Source organism: Venturia canescens, chromosome 1 (assembly GCF_019457755.1).
Source record: "Venturia canescens isolate UGA chromosome 1, ASM1945775v1, whole genome shotgun sequence".
NCBI classification, from domain to species: domain Eukaryota; kingdom Metazoa; phylum Arthropoda; class Insecta; order Hymenoptera; family Ichneumonidae; genus Venturia; species Venturia canescens.
The window spans coordinates 28,760,840-28,779,272 of NC_057421.1; the positions used below are offsets into that span (position 1 = coordinate 28,760,840).

The 18,433-nt window shown below is 37.7% G+C and overlaps 1 protein-coding gene across 2 annotated transcripts in view; it reads left to right on the top strand.

Moving 5' to 3' along the window:
* The window catches only part of twin (CCR4-NOT transcription complex subunit 6-like twin), a 458,979-nt gene that overhangs the window by 412,905 nt on the left and 27,641 nt on the right, over positions 1 to 18,433 (top strand). For both annotated transcript variants that reach the window (XM_043433500.1, XM_043433501.1), the window contains exon 4: positions 4,574 to 4,642. In XM_043433500.1, the coding sequence (XP_043289435.1) occupies positions 4,574 to 4,642 (69 nt within the window). The remainder of the gene's footprint in view (positions 1 to 4,573; positions 4,643 to 18,433) is intronic.

Consider the following 18,433-nt stretch of genomic DNA (forward strand, 5'->3'; position numbering starts at 1 on the left):
TATTTCACATTCCCATTTCATGTAATTAGTCACCTTGATCGTATTTTTGGTCTTTTTTCTCGAATGCATTCTCATCGATTTATTTTAATGGGTCTTAAAATTCCAGTAATTCGAATGGAATGAGCAAAGTCGAAGAAAAATCGGACGAATTCTTTAGTACAGCATATGTTTGAAACTCAAATAAAATGGAACTAAATTTGAGACTTCATTGTATAGTTACGAAAAACCGTGGGGGAGTCTATTTTTTCAAAGTAATTTACCAATTTCCAGACACACCGATGATTCAAGAGCAGAGCAAAAAAATCACGATTACCAACGCGAAAAGAAGAAACTAGTAAAAATGTTCAAAGTGCTGTTCTCACTTCAACAGCCCAAAAACAAAGGGACTTTTTCGATGAAATTTGGTTATGAAAAAACGACAGTAAAAACGTACAAAACTTTTTGTCATCCCTCTGAAAGAAGGTGCAGTTCAGTGGTATGTCGAAAAAAGCCGAGCCAATTGAGTGAAAGCTCTGCCATATTGCTTCGTTTTTTTCGAAAAAGTGTTTTGGAAAAAGCGTGTAAGTGCTCCATTAAACCGGCTTCGAGAGCGACGCTGAAGTTTGCAACGTTCGAGTCTAACGAAGTGAACGAAAAAAAACATTTGTAATTAACAAATTTCCTATTCCGCGAAGTATCCGTGCAGGTTGAAACACTCCGAATTGCAAATTCGACAGGGAACGAAATTGAAGAATTACTGGAATTATTGGAGGGTTTTGGAAATCGTTTCATCGCACTCCAACGTTGCAAACTTCAGCGTCTTCTTCAAAACACGAGACGATTTAGTTTACCAGGCAATTTTTCACCTCTCGCAGATGGTCTCCAACATTAAAACCATTTTATTTGTTAATTAATGTCCTTAAATTCCACCTTTTGGATTGGTATACTTTGCATATTAAACGCTCTAATTGAAGTAATAAATATTGTTGGCATTCATTCTCTGTTATTTTTTTAAAGAATAACCTTATGTATATTAAAATTAAAAAGCGACTTAACCGCAGCGCCTGTACTTATCAATTATCATAGGACGCGCCCTTCTGACTCTGAATATTCAATATATAAATATACATACGTCGTACATGTGTTGTGGAAATGGTGAGTCTTTGTATATTCATGTATTTTAACATGCCAGCAACCACGAGCTCTCGTCTCGCCTCCATAACCGAGAGACTCTGAATTGTTAATTCTGATTATACCTTCACCCCTCCTCAATCTCTTCTCTCGACTCGTAGTCGTACGTTCTGTGAACCTCGCCATCCCTGTTCCAACCCCTCTCGTACACTCGACCTACACCCGAGCTTTAATGTACCCTCATTTACGTCTGGCCTCGTGAGTTATACGTCTCAGACTTCGAAGACGTTAACGTGACTTCCAAGAAGTTGTTGCTGGCTCCGCTCTTTCTCACCGCATTCACTCCCTTTCGTAGACCTACGTGCTTTCCTCTCCTGTATCCTCTTTTCCCTCTCGTGCCGTATTTCCTCGCTCATGATTAGCTTACACACTCGCGAATACGGACGATAATATTCTAAGGAAATCTCTAGTAATTTTAAAAATTAAACAAAAATTCAATTCACCACATTTTATTGCGTATTGAAAGGCAACCAAGAATTACACTTCGCTTCCTAAAATTTAATTAATAAAATAGAGAATAAAATTTCTAAAGATGATTCTTTAATTGCACGTCCGAGCGCAAATTCCTTCGTTTATTCGAATAAGTTTTTCATCGAAATGGTTAATTCGCGCAGCGAAAGGATCTTATACGATCTGCCGTTACGATTTCTCGAGGCACAAAACTCCGGGTCAATTTCCTTTGGCCTCTGCCTCACCTACATTTTTAATCGACATATATTCGTGAATTAGTCATTGCTCTTTTCCGCGTGCGCGTTATATGTAAGTAGTCCAGGCGTTCGTCGTTTCGTCTGCTTTATTACGGTCTGAGAAGAAATACTGGAGAGGGATTCCTCCGATAAGAAAAGTAGATGGTGAATATTTAAAACGCTATTATCTCCTTAATTCTTGAATGATCAGAAAGTCCCGAATAAACACTGCACGCGAATATCGCACGTTTAAACTTGGGCTCGTAATTCGTAATAAACGCTCGTAACAAACACACTTTGCGATATTTTTTCCGCACGTAATGGAAGCTCGCGTCACGTATACGAACGGGGATCGTATTATTTTTGAATATGCTTTGAAAATTGGTGCCACAATGCAAGATTCACGATGGGTTGAGGAAATCGGGAACAAAATATGCGAAAAGGAACCGCACGAAAGCGTATGCTATACAGAGTCATTATTAAATTAGTTTGATCACTTGAGAACCCTCCTGTGGGACGAGCGAGTCGGTCAAACGGTAAAGAGCGAGAAGATCGCCATCAGGATAAGCGACTACGAGAAAGGGCTTCATCATCATCATCAATTTCGCTTACGAAATTAACGAGCATCAGTGCCCAGCGAGAGCGATACTTTCGGAGCAGATTCGCCCCGCCGTAACACGTCGGGAGAATTGTCATGATGGCGTCGCGATTATAAAACTAGAATGAGGGAACCTCTTCTTTTCAGTTGGAAGCATTGACACTCCCTCGTATTGAAGGGGCCAAAAAAACTCGAGAACGATAACGAAAACCCTACGAGGAGAGTCATTAAAAAAGGCTATTGAATGGAAAAGTTTCTTTGTGAAAAATCATTCGTAAAATCTTTTGATGTTTTTTTTTCCGGAGGTTCCACGGTCTTAGGTCATCATTGTTGGGTGGTCAATTAGCTAGAAGACCGAAACGGTAATTTGAAATATCGTGTTTATTATTTTTATAAAAAATTAATAAACACTTACATTGAGAATATTTTTATCATAAGAACGTAATAAAATGCTTTAAAAATATCATAAAAGATCAAATTTATACTTCAACTTGACTAGTTAATGATTGAGTCTGACACTTTAAATACACATAACCTAGGGAACATTGTTACTGTGCGATAAAAAGTTTAAGTTTTTTCAAAAATAAATTTGGCGAAATTCCCACGATTCTCGACTTTGCCCAAAGTTCAATCAGCCGTTACCAGCAGTCCAACGTAAAGCAGACATCCGCTTTCGACACGTGAAAAACTAAAGTTTTTTCATCTTTTCTTTCTTAAAAGCCCCGTAAGGTAATGTTTTTTTTTAAGAAACGGAATCTGTGATAAATTTTCTTCACGATATAACTTTTCCGAAGCTCCAACACCGTACAATTTTTTTACAATTAATATTATTGTGAATTCTTCCTTAGGGTATCGTGTTAAAAACTCAATATTGTAAATGAAATAATTGAAAATTTTGCCCCGTAAGAGGCCCCGGAACTGTGCTTATCGTCATCAGGGGACCTTAAACTATCATTTACCGCAAAAAAAGTGGAGCTTCACCGTACTTTATGGAACGACCGAACTACTTTAATTTTATTTGTGGTAACAAACAACCGAGCCATTTATAGCAAAACAATTTCGCTCTTGAACTAATCCACTCGTAACTGCTAGGGCTATCCGGTTATTAATAGCGGTAGTGGTTTGGTTCAAAACGCCCCAATGATAGGTCTCTACCATTTGATTAGCTGTTTTCGGCTAGAGTGAAAATCGGTACGAGCACTAGGAACCAAATACCCTTCAATTACTGCTTCTATTGGGGTGTTCGGACCCAGTGAATCCTTCCGATCGATTCTGATATTTCGATTCAAGGGTCATTTTTACTTAACGTATTTTTCACGTCTGTTGATATTTTTTTCATGGTAATTGTTTCCATCAAAGTTTAATTATTCACATTCAACGCTTACCAGAATAAATTTCCATTGAAAATTCAACTTTAATGGTCGAGGATAATGTATTGAGAGAAAAGTGATGATTAATGCATTACTGAATAATGAATCGAAAGAAAAGTAATGATTAATGCATTACTTTTTTCCATCGAAAATTTTGCCACCCTGTTCGCAACTAGTTCACCAGCTCGAAACTCAGCTCTGCGCTTGGCCTTTTCAGGCGAAATAAAAACGCCTGACGCCCTTCTGGCCCCATTCAAGTGATTCAATGGCTTGACTGTATCGTGCTGATTCACAATTATATTCCTCGAAATATTGAGAAGCCGAGATGAAACGTGATACTCACTTTTTGAAAAAAAAAAAAAAAAAAAAACAGTGTTTGATAAATGATGGAGCATATTCGTTTACACACTACGTATCGAGCTGTTATTTTTTATTTCAGCTTATTTATTTATTCAAAATATTCGATATTCGTCAATCGGATTAAATAGACGAACACACGTTTTTACTCAAATCCTAATCAACTCTTTATCAATCTATTGCAAGTTGTTTGAAAATTGAATTTAATTAGAATTTTAATAACTCGTTTAATAAACGTAAATTATTTGCGTTCAAAGCAAGTTACGAAATATTATCGACGTTCAAACGCGACAAGTAGCTCTTTGAACGCAATGAAAAAACCTCGAAAAGTGAAAATACCCACTATCATCAATTCACCGTATATAATCACCCCTATTTGCTTTTGGTTGCAGTAACAGCGAATCATCCACCACAGAGGCCATGGATACCGTTGACCAGGCCAAACAGGACGAGACCCACATGTGAGTATAGCTTTGTTCCTGCTGCACACATACATTCCTTTGTCTATATATTTTTCCCTTTGTTTCTTTCAACGAATTCAAATCAATTAACCTCAATGAAAACGGCAATCTGAATTTCGGACGCTTTGATTTAATTTACTGTGGCGATGAATATGTATTCGCTACATCAAAGTGACAGTCGATTCAATTAAACCGAATAATGTTCCTACTCGTGGTTATGAACCATCAACTCATACTGCAAACTTTCATTTGAATTCTTTGTGTTGAAACATCGGAGATTAACCGAACATTCAAAATGACCAGGATTTTTTCAACACATAAATTTCAACATAGGAAAGACCGAGGCTGCGGTTGGCTAACTTTTCAGACTGTTGCTTGTAATCAAGGAACTAAAGACGATTTCAAAAACCTAATAGCTGTTTAGAATAGATATGCGACCTTCCTCTATATCAGATAAAAATTTGAATTTTTAAATTTAAAGTTTTTTAATTTTATTTTTTGACGAACCTTTTTGTGTCAACCGACCCTACGGTCGGAGCAAGTCGACACAAGCATTGAAGCAAGTTATCTATTGTACTATTTTTACCCGACAACCAACTACGTGTTAGTGAAATTAGTAAAAATGGATGCTTATCAATATTATTTATTTAATGATTCGAACAATGAACACAAAATTTTGACATAAGTGAATGTTAGGATAAATTTTGTCCATAAGTGTGAGAAAAAGGAATATTTGAGCCTCATCCTCGTCATCAAAATCAGAATTACAGTTTCTACACACATAGAATATTATGTTTTTACTGGCACACCTTGAGTAAGCCCATTTAGAGCATCCATGTACGTCGACACACAACCAATCCCATACCACTGTTCTACTTACCCCACACTGTTTTTTTTTAGCAACAAAACGTTCTACCAGCAAATTATAGCGATAATTGAAAAAAAAACTCTGCAAAATTATAATTAAATATGTGATCTTTCATGTAGAGACTTATTGCAATAATTAGAAAAAAAAAATCGAGACTGCAAGAGATAGATAAGCCAACTGATGTGTTAGCCAACCCCATACCACTGTTGGCCTACTTACCCCACACTGCTTGTTTTAGGAACAAAATGTTCTACCAGCAAATTATAGCGACAATTGAGAAAAATACTATGCACAATTATAGTTCAATATATGAATATTCGTGTAAATGATTATTCTAATAATTGGAAAAACATTTGAGGCGTGTCGTTCCGACGCGTTGGAACACTTGATTGAGAAAGAGGTTACAACGAATAAGTATATCAACCGGGGGGTAAATGTTTAAATTCCGCAGTACGGATGTTATTGTTTATTAGTCAACTTGCCCCGTTGGTCAACTAGCCTCGGTCTCCCCTACATAAAAATTTTATTGCACGATAATTTTTTCTTGATCCATCGCTCTTTTTGTACGTCATCTGCAGTCGTATGCTCACACAAGTATACTACAAGCAGCTCCAAATATTTATAAAGTCGGTAAGAATTTCTTTGTTGCTACGCAATACCAAAAGCTAAATTTCCACTTTGTAGATTGAACATAATTTTTCAATTGTACAAAGTTTTTACACTATGGCCCTATTCATAAAAGGTATGAAGTGTCAATTACGGACCGCACTGCCAGAGCTGACCCCGAAATAGTGCAAATATGAACATTCGCTTGCGAGTGCTCAATAAAGATAATTCATAAAGTGTGACTATGCATACGGCCTTTTGAAACGATGATCGGAAAATTGCCGTTATTAACGGTGCGTTACGAGAGTACGAATGGCGCAAAGAAAGATGATCGCGCCCCTCGGGTAAACGGCTCCAAGTACGCAGTGCGAAAGTTTTATGTTTTCCTTTTTCCCAACTCTTCGTCTAGTCTCGGTGCGTATATGCGATGCTATTAATGTCCGCGCCCCAGCAGCAGCTACTGTAATAGAAATGATGATAATTCTAACAACTAAAATAACAACAATAATAATGTTAGTAAGGATCTCTAATTGATAATCGCGACGATAAACCGTAGGTGTGGCGTAACTGATTAAGAATATATCGTCCGTAGAATCGAGTCATCTGTGTATTCTCGGTACTGTAACAGCAAGCGCGTATTTTTCCTGTCACCGGGTGATGAAGTGCCGCAATAAATATAGACGAGGAGCCTGCGTAAACAAAAAGAGCAAAAGGGAAACAAAAATTGATTGAAAAAGAGAGAAATAAAAGAAGAAAAAAAATTCCATGGCGCCAGCCATAGATAACTTCAATGATATTTTTCCCCGTGACAGAAAAACAATGTATATCAATTTCAAGCAAAATGATAAAACATTGATGAAAACCGTGTGAAATACAGCACACTTTTATCATGTATATCTTTTTGTATCAAATTTCCTATCTCTTAATTCATCCTTTGGTAACGTTTTCATGAAAAATTGACATTTTTAACTAACTTCTTGCAATGAAATCGGTTCAAATTCGATGGCGTACTTCGTCATATGGATATAGAATGAAAATATAACTGTTGCAGTGACTCACGTTGAGAATTAAAATGCTCGCTGAAATGTCCGAACTCATCCTGAAAAAATGATTCCCTTCCAATCAGATGTACTGGGAATTAAAAAAAAGCATGACGATGTACAAACATTTTCGAACTAAATGGAAGTGTAATACTTTCAAGAATGACTAATTACGGCTTATGCTTATCATGACATTGATAGAAAATCTAATGTCAATTGAAGTAAGACAGTCATAAGGGCCCTGCGAGAAGTAACAGCCATTGGCGATGCGGAAACCTCGATCGTTTGTTTTGGCATGCTCTCACTTGTGTGGTCTTTACAGCTATGCCCGTGAATGGCTGCATTAGCGTGAGTTCCGGCATATAGATATTTCGTATGTGCAGACGTATAATAAACCTCTCATGCCGTTTACGATGCAAGATTATTCTTCGCTCGTATCTGCTCAGGATTAATAGAGTGTACGGACTAAAATAAAATTCACAATTGCTGCGAATTTGGGCCATCGTTTCGTTTAATTAATATCCTGAAATCTGGGGCTTAGGGGCTGCCTCGAAAATTGGAAGAATCGGTACAAATACTTGTCAGATCATATCGACGTTACATTTCTAGACACAAGTTAAATAGTTCGAATCTTTGAGAGATCCGAATCTGCGACTAACTGGGATGACAGTCGCAGGTGAATTCTAACACGAAAATTGCGTTTTTACAATAGAAATGGGTTATGGGTTTAGGATAAAATGGGATGAGGATTGTAGTAAAACTACAAGTAGATTTGAAATCACCAGTTTTCTCTAATTTATTGGACCCTGCCTTCGATTCATTTTTCTGTTAAGACCTTATATACCCTTGTGATGGGCGGAAAAATCGAAATTTTTTAAATTATATATTCTTCGAGTACAATGCCTGAAGAATATTCTCACGAAATTTCATAAAGATCGGAGCATTAGATTCGTAGCCATCAGATTATCTCAGAATCATATTTTTTGAAAAATATACCTTTGCGGTGGACACGGTTACTAAAAACTATTAATCCGCTCCATACCAAATTTATATCACTTATTTATTATAATAATAACTAGAGCTTGGTTAAAGGATTTCGTATTTTGTTGGAAAAAAAATTGTAACGAAAAAATCGAAAATTTAGCACCTCAAAAAATGAATTTTTTATTAAAACTGTCGCTATTTTTTTCAATTCAAAATTTTTTAAAATCCTTCGTCCAGGCCCAAACTATTATTATAATAAATAAGTGGTACAAATTTGGTATACATTGGATCAATAGTTTTTTAGTTAACATGTCCACTGCAACTGATGCTCAAAAAAAGGTGCTACTGGAGTACAGCTGGAGTTGCACTATTTTGAGAAATTTTTTGGTGAAAAAAATTGTGCGATCACATGAAAAAATGTACTACTGAATGTCGTTCACAGTTCTTCAATAAACATTTATTTTCTTGTCGAAAAAAAATCAATAAAACCACGTTTTTCCGCCCGCTGCAAGTGTAAATAGGGCCTTAAATGGCACAAAATAATATCACTCATACTTTTCGCTCGCCTCGTGATACCTTTTATATACGGTTTCTCGCAATCGGTAACTTTTTCCAGCGATACGTCGTCAGTCACACAGTCACTGGTTTTTGAATCCTCGCATCATTCCTCTCACTGCGAATTACGGTTTTTCCTAGCATTTTCATGAGAGAGCAAAAGAGCAAGAAAAACAGAGATCAAAACGGTATACAAAAAGAGTGAAAAAGTAAATTCGTGGAGGGAACTCAGTTTCTTGAATAGATTTATTACGGTGTCCCGTCTTTCCGGAGTCCTGAGCGCGCAGTGCATGCCTTCTAGTTTCCAAACGTTTTGTTGTCTCGGACGAAAACACTCGTGCTGCAAACTGCGACATCTTTAATCCGCGCGGTGTCATTTTTGCATGATTGTAACCGTCTGGTGCCCCGAATGCGCGGGAAACGGCCGGAAGACAGAATAAGCTTTGTCAGTTGTACAGAGATACAGAATAGAAACAATAAATCATTTCATTGGAGTTTCATTCGCTATTGCATTATACCGTTATTCGCAATGCTATCGCCATGGCATGATGCATAGCAGCGTTTGACTGAAACAACTCCGCGCGACCGCAATTCCAAAGTCGAATCACGAGAAGAGGTAAAAGTTCACGGACGCAATGTGAGCCGTAGACACCTGCTGAAAACGATAAATTTGTTGATGAATTGCCACCAAAGAGTCGATGCTCTCGCAGATTTCCGACGTCTAGCAATTTTCAGATTGCGATTCACGCTCGTGGAATATTAAGGAGTTCTAAATAGTCACCAAGGGTCCAAGTAACCACGAATTTCTGCGTACGTGCACGAGATATTTCCCACGCGAGTAGCACACAGCCTGGGAAATACCCGCGACCACCGTGTCAATCTCCGTCAATGCGAGAGCACGATATTTCTCTTAGGATTTCAAATGCATATTGACGTATAGGAATATGCATTGTTTCAATGGATCCTCCCTCCTCCCCACATCGGAATTCGAGAGAGACGGCGAAATATTCGTGTGAACGCACACACGCTGCTTCGTCGAACGGTGCTTCATAATTACTCGATACTATCATATGCAGATTGCATCACTGTTTTAACGTTCACCGTTCCGAACGTCACTGCTCACGAAAACAATGAATCCGTGGCGTATGTGATTCGTCACAGGAGCAGTACTGGAGGAATTTCATTGAGAAACGATTCAAAGATCGGATCAATCGATCGATTATACGTGCAAACCGATTTGTGAACCTAAAAAATGTGAGGTACTGTTAAAAGCGTTTTTCAAAATGTGAAAAAATGAGGAACGGAATGTATGAAAAATATGTGTGGAAAGTGTCAATGTGTTAGATAATAAAATTGTAGAACGGTCGATATTTCGAAATTTTTGAAATTGTAGTGTCAGATTGGAGAAAAATAAGTAATTCGAAATTCTTATCTCCGATTGACTATTCAGCGGATAACGTGTTCAACCGAATATTCCTTCTTTGAATTCGCATTTACTCGAAAATGTGTATTTCGATAGTTTTTATTTCGAATGCAATTTTAACAGACCATACGAATGTCAAAGTTCATATTTTCGAATTCAAAATGGAGAGTCGTTGTTTTATAGATAGACCGGAAAATAGAGTTGCAAAAAATCGAAAGCTAATTTTTCGAGCCCATAAAACTTAGATATGCAGTATAGCGAGAGCTCGAAAAGGCGAAAGTCAAAATGGCGATGTTGGGAACTGGAGATAACCAGTCTGAGTAAGTGAGTGAGTGAGACGCGTGTATTTTGAGCTCCGCTGCGTTTCTTTATTTTGATCGGTCGACTTTCTAACGTTTCGCCACTTTGGCCGTTCGACTTTTTGGTGTCGTTTCAGTATTTCAATCTCGGTAATATTTAGTCTTTCGTTATTAGATTTTCGAAATTGTGAATATCAAGATTCACACTATTGCTGATTGCAGTAATTTATTAATCGAAAGAGTGATAGTCGAATTTTCGGAAAAACGATATTTTAGTCGTCCTTCTATGGGCGATTGTTACATTCTATTTCCGACGTAAACGTCCTTCGATTCTTCAAGTTTCTACTTCATTTATTTTCAACATTTTAGTAATTCTAACATTTTATCCCCATCCTATGGAAAGTAAGGGAATCCCAGGACTGCACAATTACCTTGATTTTCGACTGGACCATCGCCCTTATCTTTATACATCGATGCATGCAATCGTTTATTCGCGCGCATTCAATACGTACCCATTTACCAAAAGTCACAATTTATGACGCGATAAACTGCGAGTTTTCGCCTGCGATTTCGATATCGCGGATATCAGCGTATATGTATCATCGTTTTAAATACATAGATGCAGTAGCTTCGTTTATTTATCGAAAAAGAATATATATTTTTTCCCAGCTGCCCATGCTATTTTCCGTGCATAAAAGCTGGCAGTTTATCTGGATTGCTTAACCCCTGACAAGCACACATCTAAACGGTATCAACACAATTCATTTTCAAATATCTTGGTCCCTAATAAAGTTAGAGAATTTTTTTTTTCAAATTAAAGCTCAAAAAATTCTGCGTAAAATAGATACACGCCTCAACAGGCCTCAATGGAATATCGGTGGAGGGGGAAAGCCCTTTGTTAAATACCTACAGAGAACTATGTAACATAGTAAAATTTTGGGGTGGGTACTTTGTACCCAGTGGGCTTGTCAGGGGTTAAAATTGAACTGGAAAAAATAGTCAAGGATTTCTTTTCTAGAGGCTTTTCGATGCTTTATCTTTTCGTCTTGTATTAGAGATATTGGTTTGGTGAAATATATAGGGATTGACGTAATTACATCCGACGCTCCCATCTGTCAACTTGACAGGGCTAAAACTATCCCTCTGGGTTGACTTCGCCTTCATCCCTACACGCTCAGCATCACTGACAGGGCGTGAACATCGAACCGAAAGAGAGGGAGAGGCAACGAGGAACGAGTGAGAGAATAAATATTTCAAGAGTAGGAATGATGGCAAGTGGAGATGTTGAAATATGGGGATGGAAAGTATCGACTGAAGGCAATGCGCTTGCTGGCAGAAGCAAGGAGAGTTGACTGTGTATTTCAACAATTATTTTATGCCGAAAGAAAAATCGATTTTCTAATGTTTACTGAAAACGGATGCGCGCGTCCCGGTGTGTTTTCGTGACTCCCATTGGAGACTGCGCTATGGTTGTTTCTCATCCGCTCGCACCGCAAGTGGAGCTTAAATTTTATTGCTTGTGGTTTTACCAACGACGAAACTCTCGTCCTCTCCAGTTATAACACGCGGAAGCGTGGCTCGCATTTGCTTTTCCGACGCTATTTTTTTTTGCCCACCTCGATTTTATCCTCTTTTTCCTCTTTTTGTACGTCCAGTCTTCATTCCCCAATGTCGTCGTGGACAGCGTGCGGTCTTTTTCCAGATGCGCTTTCGGCCAATTAGGAAAACTCATGCACGAAACTCCGGAAAATCGCGTCTCGCTCCCTCGAGAGATAAACTCTGTTCTTTTTTGTTCATCTACCTATTTATTTTTCTCGCGAAATAAACAGTGAGTGGATCCGCAAAAACTGGGACTCGTCCTCCAGCAGGAAAAGTCTCGGACCAACAGCCATGGAAAATTTCACCAGCCGGTGGATTGGAAAAACAAAGTTGAATAAAAATTGCCTACTCGGCTGATTTTCTTTTTTTTTTTTTGTTCACATACGTAGAGCGTAGTTATACAAAAAAAGCCATCAACACCCGATGGACGGGTTCCGCAGTATTTTTTTTCGTTTTTTTCCATAGCAGCTGGCGAATCCGAAATTCTTGGCAGCATGAGCGATTGATCATAGAAAAAGAACGAAAAAGAAATATTTTACGCGTTGTATCGAAATGTGTTTCCAATACTTTTATTTTTCTATCGCCACAGCGCTTCTTGCCCGAGGCTTTGAGGATATTCAGTATTCTCTATTTTTATTTCGAGATTGTTACCCCCTACGCGTAATTTCAGACTGATTTTATTATCATTGTACAATACTTCATTGACGACAAAGCCAAAAATATTGTCGTGTATTTTCAAGTGCAACTGTTAGTTCTATTAAATTCAATTATCCCCACAATCAGATTACCACAGACGTCAATTAGATTGACTTTCATAAAAGCATCGTGCCTCACGATCACCTGTCAAAGTTTTTTTTTTTTCTCCTCTCGAATGTCAAGGTTTGCTCGTACGTTTTCATCGTTTTCATTAACACTCGTTCTCGTTTTCCTTCTCTCCGTTTCTCCATAAACGGTGATGATTATTTTTATTTATTATTTTTTTTTTCATACTTTTTACGATTTTCCTGCTGCAATAATACACCAAACTGGTTTTGCGATTTCTCGTTGCATTGAGGCAGGTCGCGCGCGGGGGCCTCCGGGATGCCTATTATATAATGTATACGTACGCGCGAGCATAGGTGGTATACTCGGTTACGACGGCGACCTCCGGCGGGGCCACTTCATTAGCTAGCAACATATTTCTTGCGTGCACACCAGCAGGATAGAAGAGAACGCAGCTTATGAATGAATGAGCGACCGCATGCTGGGAGTGCGTGAGCGTATCGCAATCGTGACTTCGCCGTAGATTTTTTCAACCGAATAATATATAAATATACGCGCATATATTCACATACGGAATATTCACATACGTGTAGGCATAATAAAATATAATATATTCAGTGCTTCGCTGTACATAATTATTGATCCGAGCGATTGGACAACCGGAAAATATGTTGTTCGTTACCAAATTTTGGTTGTGTCTCGATTTGCGAAGGGAGCGACACTTTTTTTTTAAAAAATACGCTCTTACTCATGACCTGTCTCGGGAAACTTACTTCTGTTTTTTGATGGGTCATAAAGCCCGCGAACGTAGTTATCGTCGTTAAAATATCAGGATTATTTTCATCGAGGTTATTACACGAGGGTATAGTGGACTCGTTTGCTGCAAAATTGAGTTACCTTCCTTCGATGCGACGAGGTATGATTTTTTATGGTGAATGGATAATAACTGTTAACTTTATTGACTATTAAGTTGAGTTGTACAATCGCTGGAAGATAAGCGATGCAGAATTTGGAAAAATTTTCAAGCGAATGTAGTGATGCTCCAACAATACGATTTGGCGTCTCGAGTAATCGGCAGTTTAGTTATTACGAAAGGAGGACTACGGAATTGAGTATTCTACTAAACCTAATAGAATTTCAATCGAAAAAAACGTCGAAATAAATAAATTTCGTTCGAAAGAGCAACGCAATCGATTTTAATGCAATCACTCGGTAATTTTCCGCGTCTAAGCTGCAAAAAATCATGAAATTTTCTCTCCTCTGTTCGAGATCGTAATTTATCATTATTAAATAAAAAAATAAAAAAAAACATAAAAAATCGAACAGTGTGGCGGCGGCAGTAACATACGAATGTATAAATATCTTAAAGGTGTATAAATTTTTATGTATACGTTGTTCACACACCATCATAATTCTTCGTGACAGAGTAGCTGCTTCGCGGCTTTACTACCCGGCGCCTCACACTCGATATCTATTTCTTTCTCCCTCTTAAGTCTCACGAGGTTCGAATCTTCTATCCGTATCGTAAACCGATGATGGAGCACGTACAAGCCAAGATCGACCTTTTCACGGAGCCATAGTAATACAGCTATATATTTTTATATTGCGCAATATACATTAAACTAGATCTCTCGCACTGACCAGTCGATTGCGTCCGAGAAGAAAATAAAATACCGTATAATATGGTAGTATTTGAAGAAGAAGAGAAAAAATAAGAAAAGTGTACAGTTCGAAAGAATACGAGAATAGACACAAAAAACAAAACGTAATAAGGTAAAGAGTCGAAGAAATAACAAATAAAATATAAAACTGTTTCATATATCTATAATCATCTCAATAGAAAGTGTACATTCTTCCTCGTTCATTTAAGCTTTTCTCGTATCGTAAATCGACTCGATAGCTTCCCTTCTCACCCTCGCTCAATAAAAAGGGTAAAAAGAGAGGATGAAAGCTTTTACACCCATGTACACGACGATCTTCCTTGACTTTCGATATCCTCTTCACGCCACTGAGACCCAGCACCGTACAAAATCAAATTGTCCAAGCCTGCTATAGAATCGTGTATGCAACACGATGAGGGTGTATTGAAGCAGCCAGAGCAAAATGGGACATCGATAAAAACAGCGTTTTTTTCGTCAGATACGGCCAAATCAACGGCCTTTGAATGTAAAATGGAGCTTCGGAAACGTTGTTTCACTAGTTGTGCTGTGATAACGAAGTTGGAGAAAAAATATGAAAAAATCACTCGCGTTAATATCGAATTAAAAATCAATCGTAATTTCGGAGTCTCCTGCGTTTAGTTTTCCCTGACAACTAACCATCCAACGGACTTGTATCAATGAGTTCAGGATCTGTTTAGACTTGAGGTGCTTCATTCCTTTCGTTTGTGACTTGAATTTGTTTGATAGGTAAATTAAAAAACGGAGTGACTCAGATTCTCGTAGATTTGTCGATTATTGTTTTCTCACGAAACAAAAATGTTCTCTTTTCTTTCGTTACTATCAGCGACAAAAGACAGATGCTGGGGAGTTTCACCAAACAATCTGTCACAACGTACTTCTCAACGGTAAACACTTAGCTAAGAGGCTGAAGTGATTAACAGGCCAGTAGATGCTCCCCTGCTCGCATGGAATGTACTTTACGTATATACGGACTACCAAGTGTGGAACCAAAGTCCGTTGAGTGTGCGAGGGTCATGTTCTTGTTGTTCGTCCCTCTGATTGCTCTCCCCGTGCACGGAAGGACGTTCACGATGACCTCCCCGATTACCTTGCGTATCTACAAATTCATGCTCTGTGTCTCGTCACCTCTTCCTTCTTCGTTCCTTTCCCTTCTCCAAATGTTCGACTAATTTCGTTCAGATTTTTTCGCACGAGTATGAAACGCAGAATGCGCAACTTAACTTCTGCCCCTTTTTAGATTAAGGTGGATCATGCCCGAAAAATCGTATTTTATGGGTGTCTCAATTGGATCGATTTCTACTCCCTGATTAAAGATATAATCACTCTAAATTAATATCAAAGTTATTTATTCGAAATTGCACACGGAGAGAAAAAAATAGTAAAAATTACTATGCTGCCATGGTATTGGGATTCTATATCGCCCATTTTGAAAGTTTTTACCAAAACTATTGCAATTTCCAAGTCAATTCTGAATGAAAATTTTTAAATTGCGTATTTTGCTCTGACAAAGGTTTAAACTGTGCTATTTTTTCCTAACATAGTTCACCAAGGAAACGTTGTAAAATTTATGTTGACTCGATGATGAACTGGCAAGTAGAATTATTATTCCGTTTTGCTATACTTAGTACTGTTTTCACAATTGAAATTTACAGTTAAACATAGTAAAATTTGAGAAGCTCGAACACAAGCATCGATCATACGCCAAAGTGTTTAGAAATTTATTATGGTAAATAACAGAATTTCATTCGTGATTGTACGATAATATACCGGTATACATGTGTACCGATGTATTTATTTTGACATCACTCATCAATTTTCATCGAGTCGCTTCACAAAAAATTACTATGCATGTTCGTAAGAAATAATAAATATTACCGATATAGAACCCTACTTCTATGTCACCATAATAGTTTTTAGTGAAATTTTCTCTCCGTGTAAATACATTTTTTCAACTTATCTCTTGGCGAATGAAATTACGAACCATTTATTAATTGAGGATCTATTACTGACTTAACCCGAAATTTCATTCACCTCTGGCAAAAATATTATAGATTTTTATGTAAAAAATCGCATTAGAGAGCGCAAAGGGAAAATGGATGAAGAAAAAAGTATTAATAAAAAAACAGAAGGGAATATATGACGGGAATGGTCCAAGCCAAGAAGAAACAAAATGCTGAAATAAGCAACTGTGAGGTTACGATTGCTCATTTTACCAATTTCGTTCAATCTTTAACGTAATATATCTTCATTACTAGTAAGACAATCGTCTCGAATTTTTTCCCAGACCTTCATTATATACTTCATTGTTATTGTGTACTTTTTCATAAACTTCGTAAGACACGTTCATTCGTTATATGGAAAAATAAACGATTTTTTACGCATAGTCCCTATAACCCTGTGTATTTTTCTTCATACTTAAACACGTTTATCTCAATCAGGAATTTCTTACGAAAATCGTGTCGTGCATGAACTACCTTAATATAAGAGATGATCTTCCGGAAATGTATCTCTGTAGGTGATTTCGTACTGAGACGTTGGTGTTAGTGTTCAGACTCTTATTTCCATTCAAAGAAATTGCTTCATTGTAAACGTCAATAAAGTTCAGGATATGTGATATAGTGGTAAATTCTTTTAGGGAGCAAGAAGCGACGCACAATTTTTTTTCCCATAACGACCAATATCCAGTAATACTATTTGGGCCGTTAATTCCCTCGCCATTTGGAGAGTTTTGTTGCCCAATGAAAGGACCCTCGGTTTAGTTGCCGAAGGGTAAAAAACAAGGGAAAAAACATCGTCGGGAGGAAAACAGGAGAAAGGGTGAAAGAAAAAAACACGCAGTATTCTTGATCTTATTAGCTCCGGTAGCGTTTCTTCCTCGTTTCTTTCTCGACCCTTCACGTTTTCGAGAGTGTTTCTACCCGCCTTTTCTATTCAAGAGTAACGTTAACAAGATGTTTGTCGTAATGAAGTGAGAAAAATTGATTAGCTTTGAGCACCAACGGCTTCTGTACTCAACCTTTTTCCTCTGCCGTTCTCTCGGCTCGTGGATTTTTCCCTCCAATTCTTTCTACCTCAACATCTTCCGTCGCGATTGTTATTTTCGATGATTTATCGAAGCGTGAGATTTTCATCCGACATTCTAGAGATTCGGAGAAAACTCAAGGAAATACAGAAATACATTTAATGATGTAACGAACAACGAAAGGAAGTTGCTTCGTTTCTCCGAATATATTAACCATTCGTTTCTAATAAAAATAAACAGCCTCTCTTCCTTTGTCGATAAACTTTCAAATTAATCTAACCGGGAAATTCGGTCCGGGAATTATCAGTAACACAATCTAACGATGTTGCCAAATTCCAGTGCGAATGCTGCACAAGTAAAAACAACTATAAGTGTAATTCTTGATATCTTCATAGACGATTTAACGCAGCATTGATTCTGTGTGTTTCGCATTATTTTATATGCAATTTTGCCAAAATAACCTCTAGAAAAACGCATTTCAGCTTTAGTGATGAATAATTCAGATAGTAGAAAATAAGAGGATTCAAAAAATAATCTAATTATAATTATCGACGCAAGAGATCCCCTTTTGAATTTACTGATGAAAAAACAATCCGAGACACCCGGCATGTATTACTAACAAACTCTCGTGCACTTGACGGTGGACCAAATACATTATCGAATTATCGATAACACAAAACTCGATACAGAGTCATTGCGGCTTTCAAAGTATAGTTTCCATTATCTCGATATAGAATATCTACAGATATTCCTGCCTCCTTTCCAATACTTCCGATCGTCTGCTAATGCGGTTTTATTCTCATCTTCTGGAGGAGTTTTATCGATCTTATCGTTGTACTGTATTGCGCCTTGCGGTATCGTATTCGCAGACGAATTTAAAGCATTAGTTGGGTGCGCTATTCCATTTTACAAGTATACTGCCTTCGATAAAACAACCAAATAGACTGGAGT